General features: G+C 40.3%; 1 protein-coding gene across 2 annotated transcripts in view; it reads right to left on the minus strand.

Moving 5' to 3' along the window:
- The window catches only part of ALKAL1 (ALK and LTK ligand 1), a 36,123-nt gene extending 14,952 nt beyond the window's left edge, over window positions 1-21,171 (minus strand). For both annotated transcript variants that reach the window (XM_066546658.1, XM_066546649.1), the window contains exons 1-2: window positions 20,943-21,171; window positions 19,784-20,100 (exon numbers count right to left, since the gene is read on the minus strand). In XM_066546658.1, the coding sequence (XP_066402755.1) occupies window positions 19,784-20,090 (307 nt within the window). In that variant the 5' untranslated portion in view covers window positions 20,091-20,100; window positions 20,943-21,171. The remainder of the gene's footprint in view (window positions 1-19,783; window positions 20,101-20,942) is intronic.
- Between the last annotated feature and the right edge of the window lie 318 nt (window positions 21,172-21,489).

Consider the following 21,489-nt stretch of genomic DNA (forward strand, 5'->3'; position numbering starts at 1 on the left):
TTTTGTTTTTTAGAAAGAACATTTCAAGTCATGAAACTGCTTACAACACAGTATGTTTTAGGAGAGTTTTAAATAAATGTGACATTTTAAAGGAAAAGACTTTCCAAAGTTTCAACTTATACAAAGGCTATATTGGTTCATAGTATACAAATAAAACTTGCAATGGTTGAAATTTCATGCTCCCAAAAATATTGGAACTCTGTCAGCAAAACTTATCTTGAGTACTTACACAGACAACTCACATTTATTTGAATGGAGCTTTTCTTTTCTACAAATTCTTCACCTTGCCTAAAGATGGCTACTCTTGCCTACTGCAACAATCAAGGTGAAAAACAACTAGGAGGAGATTTGCATTCTTTGAACAATGTCAAGATGGTTTACTTAGCACAGAACATAGAATGTTTGGAAATAAAAATGATAACAAAATCTTTCAAATGTAAATTCATAAAGAATTTTATACGTTCCCAGAATAATTGAAGCGGTAGAGATGGAATTCAACCAGAACAAGATAATAATACCCAAGTAAAGTGATATGCTGGGAAGATGAGTGAATAGAATGACATTGCAATGCCAGGATGAAAGCATCCTCAGTATGATTGTCCAAAATATAAGTGAAACCCTAGAAAAACAATGCTTAAAAAAATATATATATTCAAAAACTTAATGTCCCAAATTAAATGTCTGCATTTAATCTACATACATAACTATTCCTACAACTTTTAGATATACATGTACTGCCTCAGTTTAACAAAAGATTAGAAAGAGTTTTGCTCAAAATAGAAAACAGTTCAAAGAGCAAAGATAGGGCATCCTAGTGGAGAAAAAAATTGTTAATATTTATTTGAAAAGAATTCAGTGTGGTGTGGAGTAAAACATAGGTGTTTCACTCAGCAGCAGATGACTTAAGCATGGTTGAATCAATTAGCATATACTTCTTTCTTCAGTTCCCCAACCAATTAAAAGGTCTTAATTTCCTCCTTTCATTTTTACACTTTGGCTGTGACCAGATTACACAAAACTCTTACTTCTGGGCTCATGGCTGGACAAAGACCTTACCTGAAAAACTGAGGGCTTCCAGCAGCTTTGGCTAGGCTGAAATGCTATATTGTATATGCTGCTAGGCCATTGCTACCAGAATGATATTACTTTTTGTTCTGCACACAATAAACATATCGGTATAGACTGAAATGTTTTCCTGATTCCTCATGTGGTGTCTGAAACAACAGAGAAACAGAGTACACTTTGTTGAAAGTGGGGCATTTTTATTCCCTGCTAAGGGACCACCAATTGATTCTAAGGTCCTTAAGAGCACTCAGAATCCTTAGGATGAATTTGTGGTTGTATTACAACTCAGTCCACAGACTAATAGATTTAACACTTTTCCTACTGCAGTCTCCCATAGAGAAGGAAAAAACCCCTTTGTGTAAAAAGGAGCAACTCCTTCCATCATTATCAATCATCAATCATTAAAAATTTTATATTATTTGTGTTAGAAATAACTGCAATATGAGAAAATATCTACAAAAAATGTTACTAAGACAATTAGAAATTATTAGAATAAATGATGTATTTTAATTCTCTTAGACTACTCATCTGCAATTTCTACTACATAAACTCAATTTCTGCTTTTGCTTTGTTCTTTTTCTTGCAGTTTTCTGCAATTAAAAGTTTTACAATAATTTCTAATTGTCTTAGTAACATTTTTTGTTTCTATACCCCCACCCCAAATCCCATACCCAGCTTTCCCCCACTAGGTCTGCAATGCATTCCTTTAGACAAGGGAAAATATCTATTTCTGTGTGCAGTATTCCGAGAAGTCCGTGTTACTACTCCTGTTAAGTAACACACACAGTTCCCACTTACTGAATACTTTTGTTTTGAGACTTTGATGTGTACATACTGAGCATAGATGGAAAATGAGTCAATGCTCCAGACAGACACATTCCTTTTCGGATGTAATATTGCTGTTGAAATTCAAAACTTACCAGATTCCTCCAAGTGCTGTATAATGAAGATTACAATAACTTAGCAATGTTTTTTTTTCATTTTCTGTCACTTTCTACTCTAGCAAGTGAAGAATTATTTAGTATCTCAGTATTTTCTGGAGAAGAAGAAGCCTCAGATAAATCCCCAAATCAACACAGCCTGGATTCACAGAGGCAAGAGTGTCTGCTCAAGAGAAAATCCGGAATTAATATATTACTGCATACCACTGCCATCTACTGAATGTAGAATATGCTGAAATTACTCATGCATGCCTTCCTGCTCTGTGAGCAGAGTTTACCAGGCTTCCCATTATCCTGCCTAATGGGATCTCTTTCAGTTCCCACAACACAAAGTATACTCCAGAGCTTAAGGGTTACACGTAGAGTGCAATTAAGAATTCATAATTAATGACTTGGTCAATTTATCCTCTGAAAGAGTAGATATAAACACTACTCCAATCTCTTTGGATTTATTTGCTGTCCATAAAATTTTTGTTTGGCATTAAAACTTTACTTATACAAAAATTGGAAGGCACATTGTGATATCTTATAATACCTCATTAGTCAAGTCCTAAAATGCTAATTCTGCTCCCGTGCCTAATACATGCTTCCATGTTTAATTATTTGTCCAGGCTTGACACAGTGCTTCTAGGGACACTTAAACCAATGACTTAACACTTACTTGCCTTGGTATTCATTCCAGTAATATTTTTCTGATGTGAACATGGCAAATAATACTCTTCTTAAATGCAGATTAATTGATATATCTTCAAGTTCTCCCAACTTTAGTTATGAACAGAATATGATGTCTTGCATATATAAAATGTTAAGGTTTTATTCTGGAACATTCACCATAAACCTGAGTAATGAAGTGGGCTGTGGCAACAGGCAGTTTAGACGTACAATGGAATCACCCCAAAGAAAAAGTGTACCAGCATCTGCTTTCATAATGGTTGATGAAATTTACCATGTCAGCCACATTGTCAAGACTATTACATTAAAAAAACTCAGTGTTGTTATTAACTCTGCTAAAGATGGGTATAAAAGGAAGAACTAGCTTCCAAAATCACAGTCTGGCATTTAGTCACGATTTCTATTTTTGTCCTCTCTTCGCTCTAGAGTCAACCATTCACTCCTATCCCAGAATGTTTACTCATGTGTGTCCCACCTCTCTTACTCACCCTTGTAAGTCTTATCTACATCAGCTGCTCCCTTAAAACTAGGGGGATTAATATCCACAGGGCATTCAGGAGCATAGCTACAATCAACTTAGTTCTACCAAAGCCGCAATATTGCAAATATTGGGCATTTAAAAATGTGCAAATTATTGTACAGTGGGATTCCCAAAACTGACAAAAACCACCAAAACATCTACAAATGGTAGTAAAATGTGAAAATAAGCCCATTAAAAACATACAAAGAGCAAAGGCACACAGCTTTCCTAGTTCTGCATGCTTAGATTTTTGTCTGTAGATCTATGTTTATATGGCCTCATAAAATTTGTTTGATGGATTGACCCCTGCACACTACAGGTGAGAATAGATTTGAAGTATAGCAAATTTCTCACTATTCACCTTTTGCTTGGAATGGAATATTCTTTTTTTTTTTAAGATTTCTGAAAATAATCTTGAAATTTAATATGAAATGCTGCCTTTTTACAGTGACCAGAGTAAAATTCTACTTTTACTGATGGTTGTATACTCTCTCGTTCAACAGCTCCCCATTCATGTAATTGCAAGAGAATTATGGAAGACATTTTTTACTCAAGTAGTTTTCAGGTTTATCATTATTACAGAGACCTTCAGGTGGATACCAAGAAAAAAAATGACAAATGTGAGACACTTAGTTTCAGTTGGATTTATAAAATTTATTTGAGCAATGGGGCAGTAAATTTTAGGAACACTGTTAAAAATAGTACGGAAAATTCTGTACATACTATAATATAAATAGTAACACAAAAGACGTGACTCGGATCTTTCCTCAAGAATAAAGGGGTACTTATTTATCTCTAATAACTGATACACAGGCAAGAGAAGTCTTACATTAGCTAGGCACATTCCATTTATTGAAAAAGGTTATGAACAAGATTCTTGGATGTGCTTCCTGAAATAGCTAATAGCTGGATTCAATAAATCCAATAGGCTTCAACCAAATTATTCTAAATGTGAAATACCAATTTTAATTTATTTATCAATTTATGTTCTGTCATCCCCATTGGTTCATGGCATAAGAGGTGTGATTTCCCCTTAAATCCCTACTCCTACCTCTCTCCTAGAGTGCTTCTGATCACACCCTACATCTTACCTAAAAACAATGCAAGCTTGTAAACCATGAACCAAAACAGGTTCTTAAACCTTGAGAAGAACTGGATTTATCTGCCACTGTGTTTTATCCCTAAATCCTCCATTCTTTGTTTACTGCAAGTCACTAAATGGAGACAGGTTCTGAATTAATTCAGTTTACTTGCTACTACATGTGAAAGTGTACCTGGGATTAGAAATTAAATGTCTCAAGCTCCTTGCCACATTTCCATCAAATCTGTAAGTAACATCCTACTGATTAAGTGCTAGGTCTTATGAAAAAAACCTGCCTGTTATTCAGGCCCTTTTTGGATGTTTCAAATTGTAAAACATCACTGTTTTTGGAAAAGCAAATGAACTTTGGTGTACATCATGAGACAGATAACTTTTAAAGCAATCCATTTTTTCAAGTTTCTCTTTCTGAAACACCAGAGCCATAATTGTGCTGCTGTCTCAGAAGGCGTTATGTGCTCATTTCTATTCTAAATTTATGTTCTAAATTTATGCTCATTTGTATTCTAAATTTTCTTCACTGCTGCAGTTTTTTCTCCATTCATCTGTGGTAGAAAATGAATGAAGTCTTTTTTTTAAAAAGCAAGACCTTCAGTCCTGTAATCCTTGTACCTCTCTATTAAACATCACAGAACATACTGAGAGCAGATTGCCCCAGCCAGGGATGCTGTGCTATTGCAGCTAGGATCATGGCAGTCTTGCAAGCACAGTCCATCCCCAGCACAACATGGGATGGACTGGGGAAACCTGCCTTCCTTCATGCAAGTGCAGGAAGGAGAAGTGACACAAAGTTCTCTGAGACAAACTTTTGTCTCCAGGTTTTCCTATGTTTCAGGTGAAATCAATTTTTCAATAAAACCTTTTACAAAATCAGATCAATAAGAGTAAACAAAGCAAACACATACTGATTTTACTTGACTTTGCTTTTTCATTTGATTATGCTGCTAACTGGAAAGAATACAGAAGTCCTATCCTTTCCCAGCTTTCTGACTTGAACTCCTAGAACCATCCTTGAGATACCACAACTGTTCATGTACTCTCAGTTTCCCACTCTCTGTGATCCACATCACCATGCTGTTCAAAAGTAAAAGCACCTGTGACAGTGCAAGGGCAGAGGCTGGAAAATTCATCCAGATGTAAGAGAACAAAAGTAGGAGAAACAGGTATAGGAGTATTTGGTGTTCATCTTATCATCACTTGGAGCACTTTCAATGAATACAAAACACCTTCCCACCTTTACTCACACCGAGGTCAATCCTTCAGAAGCTGTGGAGGACAACTATATTTAACCAAGGCCCGTCAGTAGCCTTAGAAGCAGAAAAGGTTGATTTGCAGTCAGGGGAGGATGATACAGATCTGTTCACATCCATGGTAAGGATCCAGACAGATACTTCTCCCACTCTTCCCTGCGTCTACCCTCCCCTTGCCAAGCCATTCCCTTTGCCTTCTCCCCTCCCTTGCATTCTGCTTGGCCTCTGTACCTTGTCTGGACTCTGCAGAGCTGCGAGTGGGGGCAGAGAGTGACAGGAATAGTTAGCAATGGCTGCTATGAAGACGACTAACAGCATGAACAGTAATTCCAGGGAGGCCTTCCCACCTCAGCACAGCAATGACTATTTACAGCCTGAAAGGGCTTGCCAGCCACCAGTTCAACATCCTCTTAAGGGCAACAGATTATCCCTAAAGTTGGCTCCTCCAAGACTGGGCTCTGGACTGTGGGAAGGACATAACCTGAAGCTGGAGGGAGCTAACCCACTCAAGCTACAGAGGAAACATTTGATCGTGTCTGAAGTGTCAGGATAGGTGGACTGGGAATGGGGTGGAATAGCTTCTCCTTCTGTGGACTATACACATTTTTCAACACTGGGAATATTATGTTCCTCCTCTTCCCCTCAAACTTTGATTTTTCTTTAATTCACCATTTATGAAGGAAACATAATTGCTCACTAAGTGCTTAGACACTGTAATTCCATTTCTCAGAAAAAGAAATCACAGCTCAGTTCTGATTAAAAGACTACTGTAATGGTATTATCATCATCACAAACTTGAAGAAGCTGAGCCCTAGCTGCAGTATGAATGCAGAAACCAGCACATAAGAACAGCCCTATCTAAATCAGAATATTTCCCAAAGCATCTTCCAAGTATGTCTAGAAATATGATACTAAATAATTTCTCTCTGTTCCTTTACAATGTATCAGTTACATGCTGTACCAAGTCATTCATCATCCAGACACAATTTGTACAAATATATGTCAGTCTATAAATTGGCTGTAGAAGTTTCCAAATATTTTTTTTGTCACACATCTCCCAGTATTTCTCCTTGTCACTAGTACTATGTGAAGGATCTTAGACAGAGAATGGAAATGTGTTTCAATTGTACATGTGAAGCCTTCTCCCAAAACAATCCTATTCTTCCTGAATGTAAGATTGTCAGCCAGCTCCAGATAATTTAATTTTGGTTGTAACAAAAAATTCCTTTCAAGTTTTCAGGTGCTAATGTCCTTCTTTAGATATTTTTCTCACTCTTATAAGGCCTTCATAATTAAATATGGGTTTGTTTTGTTTTGTTTTTTAATTTTTAATAGAGAATTTAAAAATACTAAAGGAAGCATTCATTAGTGTAAGATTGAAAGTGATGTGATTTAAAAAAGATTCTCCCTTTATTCATAAAAGTGACAAGCATCTCTTAGATGTTCATTACAAGAAAAAAATATCTCTAGGAAGTTATAAGTTTTTCAAAACTACAGTTTCCCAAGGGGATATTCATACGCTAATGTCTGTGGCACAGGTCTAATTCCAAGACTGGAAGAGCTGTAATGCAAGACTACAATAAAGCGAGGAAAATAAGTGTACATCTCAATGTATCTCTTTGAGACTGTCAAAAACCACTCTCTGAACCAGGAGTTCCAATTGTGGTCCTTAGTGACAGAATCTGTTGTTTTTTGTTGGAATAAAAACCAAGAGCAACTAAGAAAATAGGTTCTGTTTAGAATCTTAGCTTATGTTTACAGCAATAAACCACAAAGCAGTTGTGTAGAAGCAGCTCTCTGGATTCCTGGCTGGTACAATTAATCTAGGAGCTGGTGTACTCTCAAAGAACACATTTTTGAGGACTGAAAAACGCTGGAAGGAGACTATGCCCTGATTCTGTTCTCCTTGATTTCAACAGGAGCAAAACCAGGTCCTCAATCTGTGTGTAATTCACATGATCTACTTAGCTAAACAATTAAGTCACAGCTCTGACATCTGATATTTATTTTAAGTTCTTTGAGCCAGATTCTCTTTTCTGAGCCAACCCTTTTTTCTGTTCTGGTGGCACAGAGTCCATAACAACCATGGATTTTCCCAGCTGGAGATTCTACCAGCATTAATAAGTCTTTACCCATCTGGCAAAATCAGCTTTCATGGTATTTCCTCCTCTATTTTTCATGGTATTTCCTCCTCTATTTCACCCTCTGAATATTTACCGTACCCTTATGAGAAAGAGTAAATTACTAGGCCTGGGCTACATTCCTCATTACCATGCTTCAAATATCCTTAGTCTGTATACTTGCCTCTTCAAATTAAACCTATATGGTTAATTTGAAATAATCCTTAGGCTATTGTGACTGAGGTAGAAGCATAGTCTGCTCTGGTGCTTCTTCTCTGGTATTTCAGAAGACATACAACTGAGGATCCTTCCAGGGTGTGTACCAGTGAGATACCTCAGAAGCTCTAAACCCATGTACTCTGGGTCACTTCTATCTGTGCAGGGCATGCTTAATAATTTAATCAAAGTGCAAGGTCACCCCTAAAGAGCCTCAGTCCAAGCATGCCAATCTCTTAGCCCCCATCTCCACTCTAAGAGAGCAGAGGCTGAAGACAGGTTCAACTGAAAAATTCCACACAATCTGAACAGATTGTTTGTCAACCATTGTATGAGTGGGGAACCTTATGGCTCCTTCTATGTTATTGTAGGGGATGCATGCCATGAGAAGAACTTTGGATGAGACTAGTTTATTTGGGATGAAAAGAATCAGGATGCAGTTAACGCTGCACTTACTTGAGTCTACTTTAACCAACAATGCAGTGTGGAACTGATCTGCTGGGAAATGTGAAGGTTCACAAAGGGATTGCCTCCTATGTGTGCTGCAGGATGTAATGGACAATGCTAAGACATTGTAAAGGGACCATCAATTATTGAAACTTCATCCACATCTTTAAATATGTTCAGACTGTCAAGGATCTGAGTCCAATCTCAAGATGCACTCAAATCCTCATCCCTTATGCCTCTGCTCTTTTCTGATTAACAAAAATCTGGAGCTCTCCACAAGTATATGCTGGTACATAGTCTAGGCCACAGCTCTTCCCCTGTGCCTCGGAGTGACTTCAGTGTCACAAACAGATATTTTCACATTAGAGACTCTGCCATGGGCAGCTGAAGAGTCATCAGTTTCAGAGGGAACTGGAAACTGGCAGCAAACAGGTTACCAAACAGAAGGAAAAAAAAAAAGGAATAAGTATGGAAAGTGTGGTTTCTAAGAAGAAATTAAAGGTCTGGTTGGGTATCTCACTTATTTCATTGTTTCCCCTTTAGCCACCATATAGTTGTGCCCCACTTCTGGCGAGAATTCTATTCTAAGGTGTGAGTTCCACTGAGCACTTACAATGTTCAACAAACAGCTACCTACCCCATTTATCTTCCAAACACAATATAATGGTCCAAAAAAGTAGGCTCAGACCTTCATGTGCAGAGATTTTTGGCCAAGGAAATGAGTCAACTTGGGAGGTAAACAACATCAAAGAGAGCAACATTTAGAATGCAGCAGCCTCTTCTGATTCAATGCTTTTTAATCAGCCACTTTCCAATAATTCATTAAGACTTGAACAAAGAGATTGAAGCATTGGCTTCTTCTAGGGCTTCAGCCAAGCGTAATGAAATTATACCAGGATATATTTACAAGGTTGGATACCTTGAACTCAGCTGTAATTATGTTTATTAGTAATTCTTCAATAGCTGCTCAGAAAGCATATTTGTATTAGTTAATCCTTGCCTGTGGAGACCCTTATATTAGCTTGGCAAAAGAACATTAAGAAGGATGGATTTCTTTTTTTTCCCCTCTCAGCAAATCCCTGTTTCCATCAGAAAATGCTGTGGGATCAAGAAATAAGCCAATTGTAGAGTATGTGGTTACTTTTCTGCTATTACTATTAACGATCACTTCAGAAAACAGTTAAAACTAGAAAGGATAAAGATCTAGGTTAACATACTCTGTGCATACTTCATTTTTTTTTCTCCTCTGCCAGAGATGTGAACATATAAAACACTAAAATACATATTTATTTTGAAAAGTAAAGAAAAAATCTCAAAACTATTACAGATCTGATGTATGAGTTTAAGCAAAAGATCCCTCTCTAAAAAAAAATCTAATAAACAGAATGGCATATTCCTCAAACAGTTGAAATGAGAAAATGTGGGTATTTTGAAACCCTTGCTATTTTGAATATTAAGCTGTACATATGTACTTCCCCCTTTCCAAGAGGAAATATGTATTACAATGCTAATTGTTCATTAAACTTACAAAGGATAATTCACTGAAAATAATGAGGCACATAGAAAAGACTGGTCGAACTATTCAAGGCATTATTTACTGAAGCTATCTTTCCCTATTCAGTTCCATAGAATTGAAATTGATCTATTGAAAAAAATCCTATTTTTTTTCTATAACAGAAAACAATTTTCATTAATTTGTCTATTAGCCCCTCAGGATCACTAAACTATCAAGATATTTCAGATGATATTTCAGATGAATCAAGAGACTCCAAATTATGCCTGGAAAGTTATTGGAGGGCTCCAGACTGAAGGCAAAACCACTCATAGGATAAGATACAGACACTACATATCTGTAAGTATTAAGAGGAAATTCACTTTGTGCAATTCTGCAGGACTCTATGCAAAGCACTCTGGTTTAGCTATCATGGCTGCTAATAAATGTAGATTTTGGAATATTTGCATAAATTAAACACAAGAACAGCTGCAATACATCAAAGGCAATATATGAACTAGTTGAATTGACTGAATGAAAACTGATGACATGTGCTTTACTGCATGCAAGCCAAACTCAGCACTAACAAACACAGCAAACTCTGTTGGTGTGAAAGGAAATAGAATCGAGTTTGCCAGAGCTTAATTAGACCCTGCTCTTTTTCTAAATATGAATAGGCTCCAGGTTGATTGCTGTGCAAATGGTAATGTTTAACTGTACTTTACATTTCCTGTGCTTATTTTAGAAATGTCTCTATTTTTTTCCGAATTTGAACAGATACAGAACTGTCACAGGTGGATTTATAACATACCATTTCTCCATCATAGATACTTTATTCTAAACTACTACTTTGAAGATGTTTCCAGGGATCATATGTCAGGTTTATACTCAGGCTAAGGTCATTTTACTCTATCATAATTACATAAGGAGACCGCTTATAAAGCATAACTAAGATCAAAATATTTTATGTGAGTGTTACATATAAATGAATCAAAGATAGTGAGCTAGTTACACATACTAATATTGGAGGTTTGATCTTCATAAACAGGTGTAATATACATGCAAACATACATTTCAGTGGGCCAAAAGATGCTGAGCAGAAAGAGTTAACCTTAAATTAAAAAGCAGAAAACACTTTCTATAGTTTGTGACTGAGAAACTTTAATATTTCCCTGATTTTTTATACTACTGTCACTGTTATCCTGGCATTCTGAGATAGAGTGTAAATGCAGAAAAAGTGCCCCCCCCTAATACTTGAGAAGTTTTCTATTTATTCTAAGATTACACTTAACATATTTGTAATACTTAATCTCCAGATTTTCTTTTTCTCTCACTCCTTGCTCTGACAGGAAAGAAACAGCTACCCCAGCCAAGAGTAAAGAGGGCTTTTCTGGAGGTGCTGCTCAGTTCTGGGACAGTGGACTTCAGTATAAATGTGTAGTTTGGATTTCTTTCAAGGATTTTTAAAGCCCTGACTGCATCTTACATAAGTGATCCTCCATATCCCCATGCAGCTGAATCACACATCCATGCATGGAGTGACTCCATCATGCAGGTAATGTGGAGCCACCCTGTTCATGAGAAGCAGATATGAGTGTAAATTTGCAGTACCTTTGCCAGTCTTATCCACACAAATGATTTATTTTCTAGTAATCCCTTTTCTGAAAGAATGAAAGTTGCCTGATATCTAGAAAAGTGACTTGGTACTGAATAAAGGGGGAAATCTGTATATGTTATCTTCATATACAAACCTGGAATTTGATCCTATAATAATGGGAAGCCCAAATTGTGGTACTTTGCTGATTTACTAGTGACCAAGAGGTCCATTCAAACTTTAGGTGCCTAGTATCAAATGCAGGCAATTAGCCTGCTCTAGATTGCCTTCTGACACAGAAGGTTTCCCTGAAGGCCACAAGAAACCCTCTAATTAGTATGTCTCAGTCATCACTTTTCATTTGCTGTGTAAAAGACAAGTTCTGAAAATCTTTTTCCTAAATTTCCTAAATTGAAATTTCTGTGACAGCAGAGAAGTCTCTCATGTATTAGGCATGCTATGTGATTAACACACTAAGAAGTAATTACTCTATCATGATTAGAGTAATAACATCACAGCTATCTCCTTACTTATTTTAATCCAATGGGATTTAAGGGTTTTACTAATCCAGGGCATACATCCACTACTGCCAAATATACTGACAAGGATGAATTTTCTAACACTTCATTTTAAAGTCATCATAAACAGCACAGGTTAAGGAAGAAAAATTGTCTGTTTTCCAGTAGGGTTTTCTTTTGCTTTTCACTTTATTTTACAGGCTTGAGTAAAAAAGGAGAAAATAATTTGAGTATCAAAGCCTTAATTAGATTTGTGCTATGTCACACAGGATGCTGTCTAAAATCTGCAAGGAACATGACAATAATTGCTTTGCTGATGTAACTTTAAATGTTTTTCTTTAAGCCAAAGACACGGATTTCAAACCATGTAGTAAGACAACACATATTAAAATGCAATAGAACCAACTAACTGGAATTCAGAAATAAAAACGTACTAGACTTTAAAAAAACAACAACAGCAAGACACTTACAAAAGAAGTTTACCTATTCTTAGCATTCAAAATTGTGCCTTTACCATGAGTGGTTTTTGCTTGGCTACATACATTTTGACTCTGTCTTTAGAAACAAAGAATTAGGATCAAATAGTAGCCACAATTTGTAACTCCAAACAGTATTTTTCACTGGTGTTAAAGCCCATACTAAACAAACACGTTTTTAAGCAGTGTTTTGGTAAAATCAGTGGAGAACTGCACATCAATGATTTTTTTGCACAAGCAGACATGATAAAACATAGGATAATATCAAAATGGCCACTAATCAATCAAATGCTTGGATCCTTCATGTGTTAAATCTTGTTTATAACCTAAAGAGTTGTGCCCTCAGTATGTAATCAATAGTCAATTAAACCCCTCACTAGAGCAACTGTTTTCCAATTGGCCAACATTAAAACCCCACAAAACTTGAGTAATAGCCTCTAGGACTTACACAAAAGTAGTAACCTCTAATTCACAAGAGACAAAATGAAGCACTCATCCTTAAATTGAATAGAAAGGCCTAACCATCAACCACCAAAACCAAACATAAGCAAACAACTGAACTGTTTTCTTTTTTTTTCAGTACAATGTCATCTGAATGGATGTAACAAAAAAGAAGATATTTACCATGACTATTAAAGTGTACTTATTTGGTATGTTTTAAAGCAAGTCTTACAAATTACTAATATAGGATAACATTCCATTTCAGTTTTGGGGTATTTTTACTTCTGTGAAATGTACTTGATAAACCACTGAAAATTTTATTTTTCTAGAAAACAGGTGTTAATAAGGGTGATATTTTCCCCTTGCAAAAACTACTTTTAAGTGACTTGGAGACATCTTCTTTAAGAATAAAATGATCTCAATGCAGACAGTGGCCTTAGGTATACTTTAGGCATGGAACCAGTCACCCCTTTCTCTCTCCAGCCTCTCAGTGGCTCTTTTTGTAGATAGTGCATCTTTCTTGGGCATCTCATTGGTTATGAAGTTTTGTTTATAGCTTTCCACAGTAACGACTACTTTGCAATTATTTTTATGCTGTGTTGGCACTTTGGAAAACATAAGCCTTTATAATTCACATTGGTGAATTATATCTCTTAAATCACATGTAGGTCTAAAACATCACATCATTCTCATGCACTTTGCCCTCAAACCTTATTAATTAAAAGAGAAGTCTGTGTGCCTAGATGCATGGATGTATGTATAATTCTCTTTTTATATCCTTTTCCCTGTATACGTGCTTACTCAAAAAGCAACATCATCTCCACACTTGAAGCAGTGTACTTTCAAGGCTAGAGGCTACCTATCAAACAATAAATGTATTACAAAGCCTTATACCTGTGCACTGCCTTTCTCCCACCTCTCAGAGGCTTTCCCTGGCAGACTAGCACCTGAAATAACAAACCACAAAAACACAGAGACCTGCCATTCTTTCTTGATAGAAAAATCAAATTGTGCATAGTGTAAAGGAAAAAACACTCACACACACACACACACACACACACACACACACATATATATATATATATATATCAGCTCTTCAGTTTGCTCACAGGCTCAGGGCCAAGCTAGGTTTATACAAAATTCATGCTGCTCCTCAATTACAGATGGTAATGCATGCAGATCTACTTTGAAACAAAACTTCTGTTTTCTTTGCTATTCACTTTGCTGCATATTGGAGAAGTTCTGGTGTACTTCAGAGCCAGTCTTGGTGTAATTTGGTGTAATACATTGAAAATTCTGACATTCAGTTTTTTGGGGCCAGAGCTGCACACACTAGTAATAGGGTGTCTTGTCGTGCTAAATAAAAGTCCTATAAAAATATTAAATAGGACTAAAACAAAACCCAGAAGACCTCCTCATATTTATCAAAGCAATAGCTCAACAGAAAAGCTTTTCCATATGCTGACATCCTATCTTGCTCTCGGGACAGCACAGTGCACTCTGAAATGTTTGCATGTTTGCTGCTCAGGGTACTGCAGTTCAACAGGGCTTCTCCCTTTTTGTGCCAGGACAGCACAATGTCTCAGATATCCTTCACTGGGATTAATGGGAGTGAGAGCAAAGCCCCTTGGAGACCACTTCATTTGAAGCACTGCTCTATACTTCACTATATTTTGGGTCTCCATGTATGCAACAACTACATTTTATCTTTGCTCACTCCCTCATCAGCTCTTAGGGTTGGTCCATGGGCTTGATATTCTCCACCACAATATGGAAGACTTCTGTCTTGTCCTAGATTTCAGATGCCTTTTGTTCAGTGGCCTGGCTCTACAGTGGCAGTTCTGTTTGTCAAGCACAGAGTATTGCTGTCAAAAACCATATTGCACAATACACCTAAAACCCCAAGCAGGCAGGGACAGGAATGTAGCAGCGGTGTGACAGATGGCAAAGCCATCATAACCATGATTGGTCCAAGCACTGTGCAGAACTGAAGGAACAGACAATCTCTGCAGTGTTTGGGACTTCCTTTCACCAAAGGAAATGAAAATCTATCCTGCCCACTGGTATTTTTTGGGTGGAACTGACACCTAACCATGGTACAAGCAAAGATAATGGTTCTTTCCACCAAACCCTCTGTAATTTTTTATTAACTCTCATCTTCTTCTAAGCTTCTAAGTCTCCTGAATGCCCAGCAATTCCTATTAACACAGTACAAAAAAAAAAAAAAGCACTAGCTTATTAACAGGAATAATAATCAGATGAGGCTTAAGTATTATAAAGAACACTGTGTTATGTCATATCATATATTTTAATTTCTTAGAGACAAAGTTTACAATCCTCAATGGTCTCCTTTTTTTATTCCAGATCTGTAATTACATTCACTGAAGTAGTTTAGTATTAGGCACAGCAGGTCTTTCAGAATTAGGGACTTCCAGCTGTAATTATCACTACAGGAGAAATTATCATTACAGGAGATTTCTTTAAGTGAGGAAAAAAACCAAAACTTTTCTTATGCCTTACATAGGATATAGGGGTTTGATTTAACCATAAACTAAAATAAAACTCAAACATATTTTTCAAACCTAATTCATGATGCATAATGTTTAAACTAGCACTATGTCATAGCACAACTTTTTCTGCTGCTGATGTGTAAGAAATTTTGGCATAAAACTGAACTTATAAGTGCAACCTCAAAGTTTAAATATTTTGAGGACCAAATTCTCTTCTCTGATATGTTATTCTAAATCTGAGGTAGATATGCTCAGGAGGCTAATTTGAACATACTCTTAAACTCAGAGCAATATTTGTCTTCATTCCTTCATGCTTGACAAATGACTACTCAAAATGTTTTAAAATGTCTTGTTGGTCTCCCAGGACAAAAGGGAAATTTCAGCCCCCTAACGCTTGTAAGTTCAGATAGCTCCTTTCTCCACTGTGGTGGGCAATATGTAAGGAAAGAATAGTCAAAGCAGATGTTTTTATTTCTCAAGATTCTTTAAATCTAATTATATGGAAGCTATTCTGGTTTTGAAGAAAGTGTTTGGAAAAATGTAACAAAGAAAATCGAAGAACAATGACAAACTATTCTAGTTCCCTTGACGTGACATCCAAAAATAACCTGAAGCTGAATCTTCTCTTTGTGAAAATACTTACTTTCTTCATACAAAAAGCTGACCACAGTTATGCATCAGAAGCAGGGGATAGTTATAAAAAAGATTACCCATTGAAGAGCTTTCATCACTAAGATTAAAAAACTTTAAGACACTTCTTAGTGAAAAATATAAAATCACACTCAAACATAAAAACTTCATGGAAATCAGGCAAGTAAAGGATGTTATGACAGAAATTTTAATCCTACTAGATATAATAACTCTAAGGAACAACTTGTATTTTTAGTGACATCCTACCAGGAGTCCTAGAAAATACGAAGCTTGCTTTTTGGGTAGTTGGAATTTCTTCTAAAGGTACTGTTCAAAGTGATCGTTCTCATTAATCAGGTCACCAAGAAAAACAGGGACAGATCTGTGTGAGATAAGACTTTTGAACATGTAGGGATAAAAGAGATAAGAAGTTAAGACAGCTAAAGTATTGGTGAAACTGGTATTTCTATTGCATACAAGAAGGGTCATACAAGAACCATTACACAAATTTTCTAATGGTTAGGAAGCACATGACATGGAATACAACCCTGGTTATTAAGGGGCAAGAAAGACCTAAAGAGTCCTTTCCAGGCAGGTCACAGCATCACACTGTCCCACACAGCTGAGCAGGTTTGAGTGTCCACTCTATTTCAGGCTTGCCCCTTTGCTCTGTGACAAAATCACAGGAAGTAGAGCACAACTCTTATTCCCATGGCATAGCTCTGGCCTGGGAGCTGTCCATGAACCACCTGCAAGCCACATTCAGATGGGATATCACAGAACAAAACCACTCTTGCTTTTATATCCCCTTTATGCATCTGAACTGAGTGGTACACGAACAATGTCTGACAGGTAAGGGTTTCACTCTTCTTTTTCCTGCCTCATCAAGGTGCCCTGTGGATGCTGTTCTTTTCCATTACAGCCTCAGCTAAATGAGCAGGACCCCATCAATCTAAGGAGGAGGTCCTATCCTCTCTCAAAGCTCACCCCTGGACATGTGCTGTAGCCACTTGCCCTGTGCTGCCCCTAGAATTCACCCAGTGGTACTCCAGGTCAGCTTTCTCACAATACAAATAGTTAACCAAGCCCCTAAATGAAATAAAAGAAAGGTGAGTGTGGAGGTGCAGCTCAGTGAGAGGCTAGACTAAAGCTGGAGAGAGTCCTGAGAGTGAGGGAATGAGATAACAGGGGACGAAGCACATTTCAGTCTTCCTGCTATTCAACTCATTGATAATACAGATAGCATCCTCAGAAAAAAAAAAAAAAAAAAAAAAAAAAAAAAGAGAAAACACACAGAAATCATTTGTCTTGCATTCTCTGTATACAGCACTATTCCAGATGCTTTTTGTTTCAAACAAAAGTAATTAGCTGCTCAATTGCTTTTTAAATCAGACACTTGGGTTTGATTTTCAGCAGCTACAGACAATCAAAGTACATAACTCCAGTTTCAAATGCTTGGCTGAATACTCAACTGAATGCAACAACTTTCTTGTCTGAGGGGAAGATAAGCCTTCTGTTCAGCTGATGATCAGGTACTACCAGCTGGAATAAAAAGCTGCCATTAATGTGTTGGTGACAGGAGTTATAAAAATGAGTTAATTACTTGTAAGAAAAGCTTTGTCACAGTCCTCTATCCCAAAAAACAAGTACACACCATCATGACAGGTACTAATTTGTATCCTTGGTATTGGTAACAAAAAATGAGGTGAATATAAAAATGGGACTATTATTTAAACTGTAGAATGCTCTTTCTAGGCTGGAGAGACAGCTACCTTTGTGGCTGCCCCTAGGACACTGTACCTATGTCAGGGACAACTGGAGAATTTCTCTAAGAATGTTCATCTGTTCCTTTTGTGTACAACATAGTTACTAAAAGTAATAACTAACAGAAAACACCATCTTACTGTGTATAATACTGATGTGTTTAAGAAAATTCCCCTTCACAGTTATATAAATATTATGAAATATTTCTACTTTCTATAGTTAAATAGAATTATTTAGTTAAGAGCAAATATCTCAAATGGGAGAGATTTGTTCAAAACAGAATTTTTTTCTTAAACCACCTGATAATAGTAATTCTTGTAATAATTACGGAAAAGTATAAACTTGAGACTAATTCTCAGGTTTATATTACTCTATCTTTCGTTCTCTTGAAAAGAAGAATGTAAGACTTCATGTACTCTGCCTTGAAAAAACATTTTACTTTCTTTTTCTTGGGCTGTGGTCTTGTCCACAGCACATAAAGAATTCAAGCCACAGTAAATAAACAGATATGACCAGTCATGCTGATAACCTGCAGCATCTTCTCCAGTCAGCACACAAATCTGTGGCAATCTGGTTTGGGCTGCCTTTCCATAACTACCAGAGACCTTAAATATCTGAAAAAGCAAGAATATCTGGAAGCTCACTGGGACATTACAACCCCTTACAGATGGGGTATTGAACCCCAGGTTCAATACCTGGAGCAGGCCAGGCTAAGAAGCTTCCATGGCCAGAGCATTGTTTACTTTTTGATGGATAAATTTTAGCCCAGTTTCCTTAGAATGTGCAGCAATCTCCCTGAGCAAGTGTGCCCTACCAATCAGTTATTCGCCTATTAACTTCTCAATCTGTCACCCAACTTCAAGTTTTTCGAAAATGGAGCTTAATTTCATTTAAAACAGGCTACTGAACAGAAAAGAGTAAGTCTACCAGTGAGACTTGAGGAGGGCTGCATCTCAGCTTCACCCATTACCAGCCATCAGCCACAAGGGCGCTCTCCAGGGACACAAATCCCTAAGAAACTGAACTTCCTTGGGTTTCCTTAGTTTGGCTTCTCTCCAGCAAGCTCTGTGGCAGGCAACAAGAGAAAAATATTAGTGGGCCACAGCCAGGGACAGTCACTAGACTGTCCTTTTTTTGTGGCACCGCACCATCCTAACTCACACAAACCCCTCAGGCAGCTCCACTCCAGGAGGAAATGCTTTTGCACGGCTCTGCATCAAGCCTAGCAGTGTCAGTCTCCTGGGCAAGGACAGTGGGACTATCACTAGGAAGCTGTGCTTGGCTCTGAACTGCGTGACTAGCACCAGCCAGCTGTGCTTGGCCCTGAGCTGTGTGAGTATCACCAGGCAGCTGTGCTTGGTCCTGAACTGTCCCTGCTGTCCCTGCCAGGCCTGTCCCGTGCCAGTGCTCCCTGCCCGTCTGAGCATCCTCCGAAAGGTGAGATAAGCCCCATGCCCAACTCTGTCTGGATCTTTTGCACCTGCCCTGCGAAACTAGAGAAGTGCATCACATGGGAACTAGCAAAGTTGGAGAGGAAGTTTAAAGGAGTACATCCAGAGAGCTGTCACTCAGATTGGTCATTTATTCTCTTTGTGCCCGTCAGAGCAGCTCTCCTAAGACTGGGGAGAAACAGGGCTCCCCCAGTGCTGCGCTGCAGTATAGGGAAGTTGGAAGCCTTGCTCTGAGGGGCTGTAGATCAGTGGTGGCCGCAGCTGACCCCGCGGCCGAAGGTGCCGAAGCCCCGGTGACCCCGTCCTCCCTTCTGTCCCGGATCTCCCACAGCTCCAGCCGGGGAGCGGGGCTGGGCTGTGCTGCCCTCAGCGGTGCTGGAGCTCAGCAGAGGCAGAGCCCCCGCCGTGGCTGCCCCGGGGAGCGGGAGAGCACCCCCGACCCGCTTTCCGCTCGGCCGCTCCCTCCGTCCCTCCCGCAGCGGGGTGCTCCGGCAAAGGAGCCGTCGGGCTCGGCCGCCGGAGGCAGCGGCAGGGACGGGATCTGAGGGGGCTGCCTCCCAGGGCTCCTGTCTCTTACCTCCGTGCCGGGCGGCGGCGAAGAGCCGCGGGGGCGGCGGGGCGGCGGCGGCGGCGGCGCGGGGGTCTGTCGGAGGGGCACCGCCGCCGCTGTAGCGCCGGGAGATCACCCGCTCCCTCCGCGGCGGGCGGGGCGGCAGCGGGCGGCCGTCGTCGCCCAGGGCTTGCAGGAGGATGTCGAGGAGCGCCCCCCGCTCGGCTCCGGCAGCGGGCACGTCCCTGCCCTCGGCGCCCGGCGGCGGCGGGGCCGAGGCCAGCAGCAGGAGCACGATGGCGGGCAGCGCCTGCCGCTTCTTCGCCCCTCGCATCTCTGCGGCGCTGGGAGGAGGCAGAGAGCGAAGGCGGTCAGCGCCGGGCCCGGCCCGCACCCCACCCGCCCGCCCCCCATGCCGCGCCCGGGGCACCCCCGCCCGCCGCTCCGCACGCCGGGGCCGGGCAGAGGGGGCGCGGAGCGGGGACACCGAGGGGCCGCCACCCGCCGGCCCCGCCAGCCCCGTGCGGTGCCGCTCGCCCGGCTCCGCGGAGGCTGCGTTTAATAGACACGGATTAAGGGAAGGGTTTTGAGCGCGCCGCACATGTTCGCGGTACGGGGTTTGGCGGGGTATTTGCTCGGCTCCCTTTGGCCCCGGAGTCCCCGCGCCCTCGGGTTCTGCGGGTTCTGCCGGCGGAGCCCCGCAATGGGCCAGCCTTGTCCACTGCCACACCGGGGGCTCGGGGAGCGAGCACGGACGGCAGTCGGATGGAGTTCACTGAGGGGCAGGTTACGCTGGAAGTGCCTCACATCAGGGTAGAAAGGGCGAAAACAATTACCACAGGCTGCGGCTTCGAGAGCAGCACTTAATGCCCTAGGTAAGCTATTCTAATTATAGAGAACGGGCAGGATTAAGAGGGAGGGAGGGAGGGAAATTCTGTTATTTACAAACTGTTTTCTAGCTGGCCTGCCTTGCAAATCCTCTTGGGCGAAGGAGTTAATCGGAGCCTCAAGGGAGTCGGCTTTCCCCGACGGCTCCGGGCTCTCCCTCCCTCCCTCCCTGCCGTGCCGGGGCGCACGGCAAACCCGGGAGTAACCGGGGAACGACCCGCGGTTCGCTGTCGGGGCAGCGGCACCTCCTCGTTCCACGCCGAGGTCCCTTCTTTAGAGCCGGCTGGCGGCCGCTTACCTTCAGGCAGAGGCGAGTGCGGCCGGGTGCGTGCGGGCTGCGGAGCGAGCCCCGGTGCCGCCGTGGCAGAGCCCGTGTCCCCGCGGAGGCTCCGCTGGGCGCGGAGTGGGGCGCTCGGTGCTGCGCCCGGAGATGGGGGATGCGCCCTTCAGGGCCATGCGCTTCTCTTATATAGTCCACACCGGCGTACTCATCTGAGTACTATCGACTTTAGGTGGGTGGCAGTCGATGGAGACACCTCTGGTAATCACTCTTGGGCTCAGAGAGGGTCTTTTCTGACAGACTTCCTCCTCCCCGTTTGTCCCCCGGTGGATGGCAACTGAAAGCTGCGTTTGAAGTGACTGTGATCTATTTGTGAAATTAGATTTCCCTGAAGATTGGGGAACGCTTACTAATAAAGCTGCCGGCTCAAGAGATTAAAATGTGCTTTAACTTAGCGGGATTCCCTTGGGAGTACAACAAGGAAACTATTTAATTCCCCCCTTTTTTATTGAGCAAGAAGCCATGAGCAAAGTCTGAAGTGTGTATAAATTTGGTTCTGTTTTGA

Source organism: Molothrus aeneus, chromosome 1, assembly GCF_037042795.1.
Source record: "Molothrus aeneus isolate 106 chromosome 1, BPBGC_Maene_1.0, whole genome shotgun sequence".
NCBI classification, from domain to species: domain Eukaryota; kingdom Metazoa; phylum Chordata; class Aves; order Passeriformes; family Icteridae; genus Molothrus; species Molothrus aeneus.